We start from the raw sequence: 17,068 nt of genomic DNA, 5'->3' as shown, positions 1-17,068 counted from the left end.
AACTTACATTTTCAAAATTTACTCCAGAGTTACAGTAATCAACGTAGTGGCATTAGATTCTGGCATTAGGGCAGACGTACAGACCTGTCGGATAGAACTGTCAGTCCAGAAATAAATTCATACACCTGCAGACAACTTATTTTCGATGGATCTGCCAAGACCAATCAATGGGTAAAGAACAGTCTTCTGTGACAAGTCTTTGTGACCTTAGATTAAGGAACACTTTCTTAGATACCAAAAGCACAACAGAAGAAAAAACAGATAAACTGGACATTATCAAAATTAAAAGCTTTTGTGCTTTAAAAGAAACAATCAAGAAAGTAGAAAAGACAACAGGATTTTACATCTAGACAAAGAACCCTTATCACACAATAATAAAAAAGACAACCCAATTTTTAAAAGGGCAAAGAATTTGAAACAGCTATTTCTTGAAATAAGATACACAAAAGGCCAATAACCACATAAAAAAAATTTTAAAAACAGTAAAATTCCAGAATTATTCCATTTTAAAAGGTTAAACACCTGCTCCATGCCAGAATGGCATATTCCTTAGTCTACATTCCTTCCTGTGCATTTGTTATTGAAATAAATAGGTTTCTCCTAGAAAACTTGTTTTAAAAATGCTAAATTACATAGCCACTATATATCGTCTTCACTTTGAAATTAGAAAACCGATTTTATAGAGCAGGTCTCTAAACGTTTCTTACTATTTCTGTAATAGGAAAACAGATAAATTACAAGAAAGTCCCTAGATCGGTGCTCAGCTGAGCCACTAAGCTGGCTCGGTGAAGGGGTCTGGCAATCTGGCCTCTCCCTGTGAAATTCTCACTTCTTAGGTCTCCACATTTCTTACATTTAACTCCAAAGTTAGGTGAATTTAATAATCTCATGGTCAATTATTGAATTAACTATAAGTTACAAAGTAAATTACATAGGTGGAAATGGCTGGATTTACAGGTCAGTTCACAGTGATTGCCCTCATTTCACCAGATAAAAGAAAAATTAGCAATTTTTTAAAGTGGATGCCTAATGTCTTTAAAAACACAGTCCATCTTCATTATGGGGAAGGATGTGCAGATTTCAGACATCTGGGTCACTCGGTGGTCAACAGAATCTTGCACAATATCTTGATCAGATACTTTGTACTGCAACGTGGTTTGCACCAACAAGAGTAAGACCAGGCATCGCCAATCCCAGAGACAGCTTCAAAGAAGACCCAGCCAGGCCACTCACCTTGAGGGGCTACCAGAGTTCTCCCATTCTCCCGACACCAACCAACTGGCTGGACGTAAGGACTATTTACATCACACCTGCAAAAACAGGATTCTCTTTTAGATCCCAAATTAACTCCAGAGAAAGAATCCAACAGTAATGATCATTCTGGATATTAAAAGATGCCATGGAAAATATTACCTCGGAGCTAAAATATTTTATAGCTTGAGAGAATGAGAAGTAATTTTAGTACTTTATTTTGTAAGCTGAGGGGCCAAACTCCTCTTTTATGTAAGCTTCATGAAATTTAAAAGCAATTTTATAAAGAGTGTTTGACTAGGGCCTGAACTGCCAGCGCTCTCCCCAAAGAGTGCACATTTTAATGAGCCCCGTCTACCACTTCTTGCCGGCGGCAAGGGAAAATATTAATAGGCCAGTCCAGATTTTAATAGGACAGACCAGATTCCATCTGCCGACAGTTTCCTCCCTCTCCTTTTCCAGGACCCCAGACGATTCTCCCGAAGACACGTACAGCACTTCATCGATGCCCTGCTTCTCGGTTCAGAGAAGAAAACAGCCCCCACCTCGCACGGGAAGACCCACAGCCCCGGCCGGACCTGCCCTTTATTCAGGACCTGCTCTCCAGAAATGCCACAAAAATTACTTTCACCACGCCCTCATCTGTATTTCAGGTTTTTCACCCAGAAAGCCCTTTAAAAGCATGCAATGTTAGCTCAATGGCATTGTAAGCACACATTTTCTCTGCTCTCCACAGGTTTTCGAACAATTCACTCCATTCTCCCTGAATCTTCCTTTCTTAAAAATACACCAGTCTGAGTTCCACATTTTTCAGGGAAAAAAAAAATACTGCAAGTTGTTAACTTCCTCCTCACTTACAAACCACCCACAGCAGAGTGAAGGGCCCGGGGCAGGACACACTGTCTCGGATGAGGCCTTGTTAGGTGACCTCGCAGAGAGCGGCTCCCGAGGGAGCGCGGCCGGGCAGGTCAGCCGCCAGAGTCCTGCCGGTAGTTCCTAGGAGGACCACGGCTCCTAACACCAAACGCGCGCGCGGAAGGAAGGCGCACAGGGCCATCTCACCAGTAATCGTGACTGTCATCCCAGCTGTCAAAATGTACCAGCAAGCGGTCTTCAGCAATATCTGCGATGGTCGCCACGCACACCAAGGAGGGGTTGCTCCTGTCTACGGCCTCCAGCTTCATCCCAACCTCAAGGTCTTTAGGCGCTGGACCGCTCTAACACAGCACCGGGGGAGGCACCAAGAGAAGCAGGGCTGAGCCGCGGGCACAATGTCTGTGACGTTCATTCAGCATCAGGAAGGTCTGCAGGGGAGCAACACTCACCCTCCAGAACAAAGCCGGCCGGGAAAATACTCCAACAGACTGGCACCAAGTGTACGTTCATTCAAAAAAAAGAAAAACACTTTGTGTTTTTTCTCTTTTGTCCTGCAGGCAGGTTTCATTTTCCTTATCACTGTCATTTTTCCCTCTTCATGTCTTAAGAGTATTAAGAGTCATTTGTATGAGTTTTAAAATACTGCGCTGACTGAATACAGTGGTAGCAGATCACTTTCTCTGCTCCCTGCAGGCTTCTGATATGTGGTATATTTTCAAATACCACTATTTGGAAAACTAGCAAAGATATGCTCTTCAGCACTAAAATTATCATTTACTTTGACCAGAGCTGAAATTAGCGGCTTTCTAAATATTTTTAAAAAACACATGCACTAATCCATGAATAAATCATAGTCGAAAAAAACCAAATGGTTGTTTTAGTGCCCGCACGTTGTTTTCAGTATTTAAGAATGCCAAGGACTATGATTTACAGTAACATTACAGTGATAAAACCCTACGCCTCCTACAGCTGTAATTAGCCATTCCTGGACTGAGAGAGCACACGTGCAGTATCTGGGGGCTGGAAGGGGGCCTTCCTACTTCTTTACTGTCTCTACTGACCCTCACTTTTGTGTTCCTTTAGCACATTACATTTTTAAAAGCATTTTCACATTTCCATAACTCTCTTTCCTTAATATAATTCTACGAAACCCGTTGAACAGTTTGTATAACATTGATTTCAAGAGCAGGACACTGAAGCCTGGAGAAGTGGGGGACTGTCCTAAACAGGGACACAGCCAGCAGGTGGCAAGGCCCCCGCCCTGGTGCGTGGCCCCACAGGGCCCAGAGGCCGGGCTGCGACCTCCTCTCTTCTCTCCTGTTAGATGCTCAGACACGGGTCCTCATACAGCCCTGAGTCTGTCGGAAGGGTCACCCTCACGCTCACCACATGCAAATACCACTGGACCAGGTGCATTCAAAGCTTATCCGGGGCGTCAACTGGTCTCAAAACACCAAAACTCAGATTAAACAACGAACTCACTAGCTGCAGAAAGAAAACATTCTAAAAGGCATTTTAAATTATAGCAGGCTTTAAACGTAAAGTTTTTTCCTCTCTTCCATCTCATTAAAGTACTTAATTCTATGTTTAAAGGGGGAAAAAAAGTTCATAGGAAACTGACAAATTCAGTGAGAAAAGTCATAGGAAGCTAAGGATTCTTAAAAGATTAAAATAAAAGAGAATATACAGTGAATTTTTTAAAATTTAAGCAGAAGTAAACATCTGACTAATACCAAGGAAGAAAATACTTACAGAACTTCTGTTTCTGAATAATCTCTTGGGAGCATTTTGCAATTTGCAGGCCTTTAAGTAATCCATCCAACCGAATTTATCTTTTCTATAACCTAAAAAAAATACTGATTACTCAAAATACCCCCAAGATGTAACCACATGAATAATAAATATATTATTCTTATTCGATCTTCTGCCATAAATTCGATGTCCTTTAGCAGACACAAAAGACTCAAATTAAAATCTCTAAACTGTTTCAATGTTTTGAATGTATGGAATTGAAACCACTAAGAGTGATTTCCCACCGGGCATGTCATTCCCGACAAATGTTAAAAGCCGTTCAAATGCGGCACCAGTGCCCTGGTAGCCTGAGGGGAGCCTTGCCTCCCGTTAAGGCTTCAGACAGAGGGAGGGGACAACAGTCCCTACGGCCCTCATCCCCCTCAAAGAAGTTGTGTCACTGAGACCAGCGTGGGCCCTGGTGGTGACCAGGGAGCCAGACACTGGGGACGGGGACAGAACGAGCCATGGGCCACGTGGCAACTCCAGCTCCGTGTCCTGCCAGGCTCCGCAGGACAGAACGCCTCACCCTCCCACCCACGTGCCCACGGCTCAGATGGGGCTGGCCCACATCAATGGGCTTGAGAAACATTCCTGATGGAGTGTCCCACTCAGAACACAGCCTTCAAGGCCACAGTGGCACCTCTAACTTCCCCTCCTATCTGCCCGCCCTGGCCTCTGCTCCGCCACCCTCAACTCCCTGTGGTCCGCCCAGCACCCGTCAGATGTCCTGTCTCAGGCCTCTTTCAGCGCCCTTCCTGCTGGGGCAGCCCTGGGACCCTGCTCAGCCCTCCAGCCCTATCGCTGTGGACGCTGGCAGCTCTGTGTCTCCTCCTTGTCTCTGCAACAGATGCTCCATGAGGACAGATTCGGTTTACTGAATGCACGGCTCTACCCACAGTGACTGCATACGGTTAGGACTCCCTACTGAGTGATCCAGCCCGTGGCCTCTCACCAGCCTCCGTGAAACCCAGTGATCTCAGGGGATCTCAAAGGACCCCCCACTCCCCGACCTAGTTGCTAAGAATAAAATGACTATATACTGATTCCAGAAGCTGCCACGGTCACCCGGGAGCCTAATATCCGAGCAGGAGACCTTATACAAAGGTTTGCTGGACAAGGAAACCGGCCCACTGGCCTCAGTATGCCGCCGACCATCCCTGCGACCAGCACACAGCAAGTAAGAAGGGCCTCAATCCCATCTGCCAGACCCCGGTTCCTCTTGTGCATAATGAAAGACAAAGATGAGATTTTAATTCCCATCAAAAGAAAATAGCGACATTTTCTCTTCGATAGCTCCCTGTTCTCCATGATTCCTCTTTGAAAAAATTATACATGTGAACCAAGATTCCTCACTGTACAGCATTACTGATTCAGTGAAAAACATTATTTCAACTGTAATTTAAACATTAGTTTCTTCATTCCTTATAAAGTTTAATAAACTTTATGTAAAATAAAATGCTCTCATAAGATTTTAATTTTTCTCTATGTAACCTGAGAATATTTGACCTCAACAGTCATTGATGCTTTTCTTTTAAAGATATTTATTTATTTCTAAAAATGGAATCCTTGCAGTCTTAATGCTTTTCGTGGATCACACTTTCATCTTGAAAATCAATTCACACCAGGCTCTCGTGTCAGTATCTTATAAAATATCGTTCAAATGAAACTGTCTTCCCATCCCGGCTCACCCTTAGGGATGTGTAATTCGTGCCTGGTCTTTTCACATCAGCCTACTGGATGGATGTCAGGGGAACCAGCGTTGATCCAAAAATCATAGCAGCTTAAATAACCATCAAAATGAAGCCTTAGACGGTAACCACATACCTGAAAAATGGGATGTATGCATTTGTTCAGTAAGAGTCATGCATTTGAAGTGTACACAAAGTCAACAAAACGTTCATTTATTCTGTCAACACCATCAATGTAGATGAGCCAATCCCTACATCCAAATGTGCTTGTATTAGAGAACAAATTTATAGATGATCTGGATAACACAAAATGTTGACAAAATTGACACTATCTTTCAAGAAGCGAAAATTTTTCTGCAGAAAAATTATCCGTTTTCTCAGCCTAGGCATCTGAGGACAATTAACATATCCATTCACCAACAAGTTTATTTACTCGTTCAATACCTATCAAACATTTCTTTCAGAAATACCATCTCCTGCTGTCTGGCTTAGACTCATGTCCCAAGGCCATGGAAGCTAAAGTACAGAGCAAAACCAAAATGGGCGTGGCTTTATTTCAAAAACATATGAATCCAGTATACACAGTAAATAATAAAGCAGTCTGAGAAACCTATCTCCTACACATGCTATACACGTTTAATAGCTACGATCGGTGAATTAAGTGAACAGATTTTCTATGTTTGATAGTATTAAAATATAGAGGTATTTTACCAACTTAATATAAAATGTTTGGTAAATATTACATTTTATAAGCCATTTACTTCCATCAATGGCTCTTCATGCTATATAATTTTCATAAAATTCATGTATTTCTATAAATATGTAACTCATATGCATAGATATTTTTCATACACATTTCCCATTAGTGCAGCTTAAACTTGAATAATTATGTCTCCTTTAACAGACAAAAGCAACATTGTGGGATTCCCGGGTTTTTATCAATCTCAGGTGAAAACTATTTACCAATTAAATCAAGAATAACTGCTTGTGATGAGGGACTTAGAAAATTAATCTTCAGAGAAGGAAAAAAATCATTAAAAAACATATTTCACCCATCACTGAATAAAATAAATCCATAATGTAATGGAACTTGTTTACAACACAAAGCACTCAAATTCATCATTCTCTGGAAAATTCTCTTCTGTCACTGTGCAGTTAGCCCAAGACAATTACACCATGTCTTACCTCAGCTACAGAAAGCACACAAAACACAGATGGATGTCGGGGGTCAACGCCTTCTAATCTCATTCCAACCTGAAAGCCATTTTCATGCTCCGGAAAGGACTGGTCCTGTGAAATTCCACGATACAATATGAGCCACTAAAATACCTTCACGATTTGATATTAAAACACTTGGTGCGGCCGTGCACAAAATCATACTAGCCTGGAAGCCCAGTAATCCAGCTAAAGACAGAAGGCTGCTCTCACATATCTGGCCTCGAAGACGGCTTGGTCAGTCGTATGCGCTGTGAAATAGTTCACCTGCCAAACTGCGTGTGTGAACTCCCCGTTTATTCCTCTTGCCCATTTTTCCTTAATGATCTGAAGCTCTTCCTGCACTCTGGGAACAATCCTGTGTTGACTGGCATGATTACTTGGCTCTTCACTTTGTTTATGATGACTTCCTTGTGGAGAATTTTATTTTAATGTAACAAAATACATCAATTATTTCCTCTACAGGCTGCACGTCTAGCCTATGAAATCCCTTGCAGCCCTGCAGTTACATGGATAGTCTCCTAGGGTTATTTTAAAGCTTTTATTCTTCATATTTAAACCTACAATACGACTGGAATTGATTTTTTTTTTTTATGGTGTGAGGTAGGGCTCTATTTTTTCATATGGAAAACAAATCGTTCGACAAAACTTTTTTGAACAGTCCGTACTTTCACTGACCTGCAGAGTGTCCTCTGTTACAGCATGTTTCTACATGTCTGCGGGTCTATTTGTGGCCTTTTTTATTCTATTTATTGGCATGTTTGCCTATATCACATTGTGTTAGTTGCTGATAACGAGTCTATCTGGAGAGCAATCCATATCATACTGAGATTTTAAATTCTGGAACTTGTTCCCTCTGAATTTACTCTAATCATTTGGTCTGTTTTTTTTTTTTTTAATTTTCATGTAGACGTCGTAACATTTATTTCTGTGTACTTTTTATGTTTATTGCTATTATAAATGGAATCTACTTAACAGACTTCCTCATTTATTCCATTATTTTCTTTAATATTGGTCTTGTTTCCCATAGGCTTGCTGTATTATTACTAGTTTTGAGATGATTCAGCATTACCAGTCAATTTATTCTTAACTGAGAATAAACTTCTAAGTATACTAATGGAGAAGGGGGAAGATCTAGTACGGTTAGATCTAGAGCTGCTTTTTAATCACTAGTTGTATTAATATTTATGACTGCTTATCATACGGATGCCTATTTTTAGGGTAAAATTTATTCTTTTGGAAAAAAAATCTCTATCTGGAAACATCAAACATAGAGAAAAGCTGCAAGAACAAAACAGTACAGAGTACACATACAGCCTTTGCCCAGATTTATTTCCTGTTAACATTCCACCCCATTTGCTTTATCATTTCTGTTGGCCCTCAGGTGTCTCTGTGTGTACAGATACGGATGTACAGACATACACATATACGTACAGGGGATGTTTTTACCCTTTGAGGGCTCTTTACCCCTAAATACTAATTTTTTCTCTAAGAGTAGTTTATTTTCCCCAAGAACAGGAATGTTCTCTTAGCAACAGCTCAGTTATCAACTTCTCTAAATTTAACACTTATACAGTATTTTTAATTCATCTTCCATTCATATTCCAATTTTTCCAATTTATCCAACAATGCACTTTATAACACATTCCCCCTCCAGAGCAGGATTCAGTTTAAGGTCAAATATTCAATTAAATAGGCCTGTCTCTTTAGTCTCCCTTAATCTGGAACATCTTCCATTGCATTTCTTTATCTTTTATAACATTGACATTTTCAAAGAAGACACTCTTTTCCCTCTTCTATTTTTCAAAATAGAAAGTTCCTCATTTTGGATTTGCCTGATGTTTCCCCGTGATCAGATTCAGGACATGCATTTTTGGCCAGCACACTACATGGGTGATGACGGGTCCTTCTCAGGAGAGCACATCTGCAACCACAGATGGCAGCGTGTTCGTTGGTGACGTTCATTTCCATCACAAATTAGCGTTCTCCAGTTCCTTCACTACAGTTACATACAAAGCACACACACACAAACACTTATACATACGTACATATGTGCACATATATCCATAAATAAGTCCAAACAGATACATCTAACTCCAGTCCATCCCCAAAGGGCTTGCTCTTCTTCACTCTGTATTTGTCCTTGTCCTGTAACAAGCTTGGCACCCTTACTCACTCATATCCTAAATCCTGTGGCACATCCACTGCACGTTCAGACCTCTTTTACCTGCTGCTGTAATAAACAAGCCTGCAAAAAGAGCTCAGGATTTGTCTGCAATTCTCTCTCCCTGCTCTGCCATCCAAGAATGGGGTCCTCAGTTAAAAACTCTGCTCATAATCAACTTGGATCCATTCTTTTTTTTTTCTCTTCAGGGTAGCTATAGTAGTCACTTGAGATATGACTTAGTTCATTTGTTCCTATTTTCTTTCAGTTCTTAATAATTTATTGTGATTTTTAATATGCAGAATATGAACCTGCTTTCAAAAGTCAAAGCTACATGCAAAGGTACTCAAGGAAGGATCTCGCCCTCCATACCTTACCCACCCCATTCAACCTCTGACAGGTAACCAACCTTGCTCTTTTCTGGTTTATCCTATCTGGCTTTCTTCTTGAAAAAATTAGCAATTATGCTAATACTTTTTCTTACCTTTCCTTCCTTTTTACACAAAAGATAGCATACTACACACTGCGTTGCACTTGGCTTTTTTCACTTCCTAGTGTCTCCTGGAAACCAGTCAAAGTCAGGTCACAGTCAGGTCACAGCAACTGTCCACACCCTCCTTACAGCCGCCCTGCCCTCCACTGTGTGTAGGAACATAGTTCATTCAACCTTCTTCCAGACTTGGGTGCCTGCCTTTTTTTAGAACATAAATTGTTTTCACATCTTCATGAATTGGCTTGTAAAATATAGTTAAAAACTTTCTTGCATTCACAGATCATTTCAGATGCTTCCAAGAAAAAACTTAGAAGATGACAAAAACCAAAAAAACTGAAATGGCAAGAATAAATGATTTCTCGGGAATATTTTATTTCTACAAAAATAAATGTCATGTGTGTATTTAACTCTCCCAGCCTTCTTCTCACTTCTGCTCTGTTTCCCAGCAGATTGTATTTAACAAGTTTTCTGTGACTACCTCCTGCTCGCTGCTCTGAAATTCCTCAGTTAACTTAAAAAGCATCACACTCATACACACATATCCAGACGCACACACACAACACGGAAAAGAAAAGGCAAAGGGGAAGAGACTGGGAGACTGGGGAGAAGATGTTAATGATGCTGAAAGGAAATTAAGAAGCTACAGAAAATTAAAGAACATTTTTCATGTTTTAACAAAACTGAAAGATGTAAAACTGGGGATGGGGAGGAACCAGTGTTACACTGAGCAGTATTATATCCGCTTACCACACATGAATGGTAAATTCAAGACCCTGGTAATGGATCACAGTCGACAGCTAGGATGCAACATCGTTCTTGCCAGCATTTCACATGGTTTCTGAACTGAACATTTGGGAGCTTTATGTAACACTGTGAGGAATGCTATAGGACTAAAGCAGCCACAGTATCCTTGGGAGGGTTTCAAGTAAAACCCAAAAAACAGCCATGTTAGCAATCCGAAAGGCAGCATCTAGCGAGAAATATCACTGCCTTTCATCAACCTCTTTTCTGTGTTAATGGTTTAATCATAGCAGATAAAGATTCTTTCCCTTTCTAAAAAATCTTACATTTTATGAACATGAATGTTGATAGCTCTCCTTATAAAATCGTATTTTAGGATGAAAAAAGGGACCTGGAATCACACACTTTAAGGCAAACAATAGCCCATTAAATTCAGTCATAGAAAGTCATAAGGGTTGTGGACCTGAAACACACTTTTACAGATAAACTCAAGTTCAGAGACTTTCAAGGTCACACCAGTTTAGTGGCAGAGCACAGCCTAGGACTTGGGGCTCCCGAAAGCCTGCCAACCATCTCTCCCACGAAGGGGACGGAAGCAGCAACAATATGGGAAACCTCACTGGGCTCGAGGCCGAGAGGCCTCAAGGACACTTCCACGGAAGGGCCCGCGCCACATGCTCTTGGGTACAGAAGTTCAGTTGTTTTGTTTTCTCACAACTGTTGCGAAATAACGGTTTCTAGGATGAAAGTGATGAATGTGCCACAGTGATGGAGAAGAAGGATTATCCAAAGTTCCAGACCTCATGTCAAGAGCAGGTACAGATGACATACTAGTCTTTAAAAATAAAATGAGTCAGAGCATTAGGAAAAAAACAAACAAAAATGAAACATCATGTCTAGAGTAAAGAAGACAGGCCAGTGACAAAACTCCTTTAAGAAATGTAATGCATCCGGGCACTCGTTTTGACAGGTGTGTGCCAGCAGGTTTCTGCTCCTTCGGGTGACAAAGTCACAAGTGTGCAGCAGGAACAACTCTCAGGGAGCTGGTAGACACATGTGAGAAAATCCGGGCATTTTACTGTTTATCACTGAGAACCCCATTCAAGAGCAGAGATTATCTTGTACTGATGGCTCTGAGCTGCTACGCAGACTGCAGAAGAGCAGCGGCCACCACACCAGCAGAGCATTAACGAAACCATGTGCGCGGAAGAGCGCCCACACGCCAAGGCTCCCTCCTACTTTACCCGGGGCCAGAGCTGGCAGCCAACCACACTTCCCTGATCTTAATTCATTAGTTAAAAGAAGTGGGGGAAACCGGGTAGGCAATGGAATCACAGCCACTGAGGCCAGGGCCACAGGCTTACGGTTTTCCTATCTTCACATGAAGGCAGTCAAAGGGAGAGGTTCCCGGGAATTTTATATGCAGATGATAAAAACAAAATTTCTTATAACACCAAAGATCACTGCCATGAGTTCAGCATCCTTCTTAAATGGTTTATCTCAGCAACATCTTCAAAATCTCAAATCATCTCACTATGTATCTCCAGGGCTGAAATGTTACAATTTTCAATGAAAGAGGGGAGCGATCAGGAAACCTTATGCAGGCAAACTGTAATATAAACAGCGCGACTGCAGAGAATTTAACTTTTTCTCGACGCTTGATGATTTTCTTTAGTCAATGGGGAAAAAAAATCAGTTGTGTTATTGGTAGTGCAAAAAGATAATTCAAATACTACAGAAGGAAAGGTGGGAAAAAAAAAAAAAACATTTTCCTGAAATGAGTACAATCAAAGAGAAAGTTACAAAGGCATTTGCAGCTCTCTCTGAAGTAGAGAGACCTGGCCTGCCAGGGTTTCCATATAATGTGTCAACATAGCATTTGATAAAACACAATGAGTCTGGGTTTGTGTTTGATCTGAACACCCAAGACAGTCCACGTCTACGTGAAGAACCACCAAACACATGCTCTCACCGTCAACAGCCTATGACAGCTAGATACAACTTGCTCACTAAACAAAAATGAAGACAAAAGAGTGAGGGAGCTGGTACGGAGCATGAGCCACCCTTTACCAGCCGTATACGGCTGCCCCTGATGCGACAGGCCCTTCTGTAGCACATGACTCTGGGCCATGTCCTGTTCAAATACCATCCCCTTTATACATACCAATTCATTAAATTCTCAAAAAACCCTATGAAACCCTATATACATTTTACAGATGAAACTGGGGCCCAAGAGATTATGTATGTGCCTGAGGCCACAGTGTGTGTCTGGATTTAAAGGACAGTTAATTGCTGTGCTAGGTCATTCTGAAAGGTCACGTGCAACACTAAAGACTTCATAATTTTTCAACTTTTACTTTACAATCAAAACTTAGGATGAGTTTTTTAGATGTGAAAAATTGGAGGTCCGAGTATATGCTATACGACCAATAAATGAGCCTCCGGTACCAAACATCTGAAAACAGTGCCACGGAGAATGTGGGGCTTTACTGTGGAATAAATCAGGAGAGCAAGGATACGTGGCATCGGGACCCCTGACTATGCATTTGGGGAGGAAAACAATCATATTTCTACCACAACAGCACATATAAAAATAACTTTTTGGATGGAGAGAAAACAGACACAGTGTAACAGAATACAACGCAACTATTACAACAGCAAGCCACGGACCTGGTCTGCTGTGGTGTGCCACAGCCGTGAGGTGCTGATGGACACAGAGCAAGCACCAGGAGAGGAAAACAGGGCCGTGTAAACTTGCAGGACGCATCTCTACAGATCTGGAAGCACACACATCAAATTACTCTGAGTGGTTCACCTGGAGTGGGGAGCCTGCAGGGAGAAAGCCATTTATCTTTATACTCCTCTGTCTTGTTACAATTTTTAAATGGCATTCCAATCTTTTTTAAAAAGATCAACACACACACACACACACACACACACACACGCACGCACAATCAAGTGATGAAGAAACTCGACAAGGAGGCAGGACCCCGTCCCGAGAAGTCTTATACGTCCTGTTAAGGATCTTTCAGTTTATTCTTAGTCAACGAAGCACTAGCAAACGTTTTTAGGCACTGGGGAGGGAAAAAAAAAAACATTACTGCATTTTATTAAGATCTTGTTAGTGGTGATATGGAAAAATGATTAGAAAAGTAGCGAGATGAGAAATAGGAAAAACAGTAAAGGAGGCTTTTAATATCTACTAGTAACTGAGAACTTGCCGTGGACCCTGCACAGCCTCCAATTCAGCTCATGTAAGCTGTAGTGGCTGTTGCCCTGTATCGGAACTGGCACAGGTCCCACCTCACATATGAGCAAACAGGCTCAGAGAAGTTCAGGGACTGCTCCGTTTCCACAGCTAGTCAGTGAAAACTTGGAATTCGAATTCAAACCTTGGCCTGTGCGTGCACCTGCAAAGTTATAGTGTATTCTGGGATGCTGCAACAGCCTGGACACATGATAACAAGGACCTCAACCAATGCCGAGCAAGAGCTGGGAGTCCGGGGCAGGGCAGGCTCAGTACCTGCTTAGGAGGCAAAATGCGCCTGGCCGGCTGGAGACAGAGGAGGAGGAAGGTTGGGAATTTAGACGGACCACTCAGCTTTCAGACTTGAAAGAAATTTCCAGATTTTCATTGACTTCTGTAGTATTATTATCTACTGATACCTCCAAGGACTTGATGAACAGCCATGAAAACTACTATTTCTGTACCAATTCCAACTTTCTGGTGTGCTGCTACAGCTTCAGCGCCCTCCCGGGTCCCCTGTAACGAAGCTTCATCGTCAAAGTCTATTCACCGAGAGACACCGGCACCCGAGGAGAGGTCAGGAAACACCTTCCTCGCCTTTCCCTCAAGAAACGATGACTTCTGCCTGAGCTGAGAGTGGAAATTATCAAGAATATTAGAACCACTTTAGTCACAGAGAAAACGGAGAACCTGAAACACACACGCACACACGCACACACGTTTATTTCTTGGTACTCTTATTTATTTAATACGGCTGTTCCAACAGTGGAGCAGGGGTGGGCCCATGATGACTTCAAGGACTCCAGAAACCGAAATTTCATATAAAATTTAGTCTGCAAATGAATATAAGCACTTCTTTAAGGAGAATATCAATAGTTCACATTAAATGTTCAAAGTGGGTCTAAGACTTAAAAAAAAAAAACAAAACAGTAAGAACCACATGGCTGTCCTTTACAGGAATCGACCACTGACCAACCCAGTGACTAAGTGACCTCTTTCTTTATGAGACTTCAATAAGCAGAACACAGCGGTTCACCGCAGTGGCTCATCATGAAGACCCAGCCAGGCGGCGAGGCGGGCTTCAGATTCTGCCTCTTCACAGTGGTGCCTATTTTTGCCACCTATTTGTTAGGCTGATGGAGAAAAATCATCACCTACATAATTAAACACAATCTGCTGCAATGCTTCAGTGAGGATGGCAGTGAAGGATGGCTGCTTGTGTATTTTTAAACTCTCATTTTAGAGACCACTTCCTTGTTATTTTGAACATTTTCCATAGATTAATTCTGAATCCCAAACTGCTGTCAAGATTAGACCGAGAGGCATTCTATAAACAGGGAACACAGAATCCACGGCACAACAGAAGTGCTCTTCCATGAGTTAGTAAACGTAATTCCTACTGTGTTCTCGTGAATCTACTATAATCTCAGGGCAAGAATTCCCAGTCCCCTGGAACCGACTGACGACGAGCAGTGTGGCTCGTGTGTGTGCACGTCTGTGTGCACGACTGTACATATGCTGTATCTCCAGGGGCCCTAACCTAACCACTGACTGAACTACAGTCTCAGAAACAGAAAGCAAGCACAGACCAGAGCGGGTGAAGCACTGCTGAGTTCAGGCAGCTCTAGACTAACAAAGATCCTTATGAACAAAGGAAAAGAACCCACACAGTATGAAACAAAGAGCTGCTCAGAGAGAACTTTTAAAAATAACTCCTAAACTTGTCTGACAACTCACTGGCCGTCACTGAGTGGATCCTACAAATCCTCTGAGTCTAGTGTCTAAAACAATGAACCCATATATTTTTTCCTGAATAACTAAACTCTCCTGGGGAAAGGGGATGAGGATATGTGTAACATCAATGTCCTTTAACTGCGGGAGAAGAGCCGGGGACGGTCCACCTTTGACTCCAAATGCCACTACTTTCTTCCTTTAATTTCCCTTCCTCTGAACATGACGTTCTGCTTCCAGCTGGGGCTGCAGATAAGCTGTGTGCCGGGGCTTCAGGCCCCCCCGCCCCGAGAAGAAGAAAGCACCCTGATCCGTCTGCTGGCTCCACTGCTTCAGACCCGCTGAACTGCCTCACAGCCGCAGAGCTCTGAGTCCCACAGCTCAGAGGGGCGGGTTCTCAGAGGGGGAGAGGGCTCTGAGCCACAGATCAGGGCGCATCTTCAGTTCTGCCCCAGATCCAGGGCTTTGGAGAACAGGAGAAATGGACATGAACGGGCGTTCGCTCTGCTCTCCAGAGTCCCAGCCATCAACCAGCCTAAAGGACTGCACGTCCTGGTTCTAAACACACTTTTCCCCCGCCCTCGAATGTCTTGTGTTTGAAATTCCCATCGAACAACTTAATGTAATTTTTCTCAAGACATGCAGGAGAGCACTGTGGCTACGGCCAGGGGGGACCAATGTCTTGAGCGACCAAGGACGATGTTACACTCTTTTGTTTCACCACAGATGAGGGCAGCAGAGGTCCTGGGAGAATAACGGGAGGGAGCTGACCCATAAGATGTTGCTCAGGCTGGGGGTGGGGACGGACCAGCAGCAGCCATGGGGAAGAGGTGGCACCTGAGGCCGGCAGAACAGGGGCCCCCAAAGGCGTGCACATCCTACCCTGAACATGTGACTCTGGTATCTTACATGGCCAAAGAGACCTCGTGGGCGTGATTACGTGGAGAATCTGGAGATGGGGGGACGTCCTGGAGTGTCCAGGTGGCCTAGTGCCATCATAAGCGTCCTTAGAAGCGGGAGGCAGAAGGACCAGGGCAGGAGACGTGAGGATAGAAACAGAGAGTGGAGTGATGTGGGCCCACATCCCAAGGAAGGCAGGTGGCCCCCAGAAGCTAGAAAGGATGAGGAAATAGAACCTCCCCATAGACGGCAGGAGGAACTCAGAGGACAGAGAGGTGTTTTGAAAGCCAGCCTCAAAGCAAAAGAAAACAACATTTTAAAGTTTAAATCAAATCAAGATAGGCACATTTCACCAGTAATGAAGAGAAAAATGTTTTTAAATTTTCTATGTCAACAGAAGGTGTTTATATCCTTGTAGGTTCATTACTCCAGATGGTAAAATAAATTATAAAAAATAATTGTACAAAAAGAAACTTAAAATAGACCTTCAACATGCAAAAACCGTGCCTGCAAATAAAACAAGTGTACTCTTCTTTAAAAACGTCCACGTTTTCTTGGTAGAATCCGTTTCTGATCTGCATGACAATTAACACGGTGTGTGTGTGTCACTGGCATATCTTCTAAAAGCTGAATATCAGGATGGAAACTACACACTAAAAGTAAAACAATACTCACTGTCTTTCGAGTAGCTTTCCATTCAGGATATGCACACTATTTAAAGTTTTACCTTCAACATTCTCAGTGTTAAAAGCTGAAGAGTTCCATCTCAGCTGGCTGACCTGAACACTTACCGTAATATTACTGTTACAATAATGGAGATGAACATTCACTGTCAAGGGCACAGAATCAACACAAAACTGAGTCCAGTCTGATCTTACTTCTTGGGGGGCTGGCATCAACCACCCGCCTTTTTTAGTCTACTGAAACCAATTTCCAATTATGAATCATGCTGACTTCATCTTGGCATA

General features: G+C 42.5%; 1 protein-coding gene across 1 annotated transcript in view; it reads right to left on the bottom strand.

The window, feature by feature from the left end:
• L3MBTL4 (L3MBTL histone methyl-lysine binding protein 4) overlaps positions 1-17,068 on the bottom strand; it is a 206,273-nt gene that overhangs the window by 147,270 nt on the left and 41,935 nt on the right. Inside the window, 5 exon segments of the mRNA XM_032467410.1 lie at positions 1,234-1,310; positions 2,314-2,468; positions 3,880-3,971; positions 5,610-5,745; positions 6,795-6,899. Of these exon segments, the coding sequence (XP_032323301.1) occupies positions 1,234-1,310; positions 2,314-2,468; positions 3,880-3,971; positions 5,610-5,745; positions 6,795-6,899 (565 nt within the window).

Source organism: Camelus ferus, chromosome 24 (genome assembly GCF_009834535.1).
Source record: "Camelus ferus isolate YT-003-E chromosome 24, BCGSAC_Cfer_1.0, whole genome shotgun sequence".
Taxonomy (NCBI): domain Eukaryota; kingdom Metazoa; phylum Chordata; class Mammalia; order Artiodactyla; family Camelidae; genus Camelus; species Camelus ferus.
The sequence above is the reverse complement of the archived record's forward strand: the minus strand, read 5'-3'. Positions and strand labels throughout refer to the sequence as shown.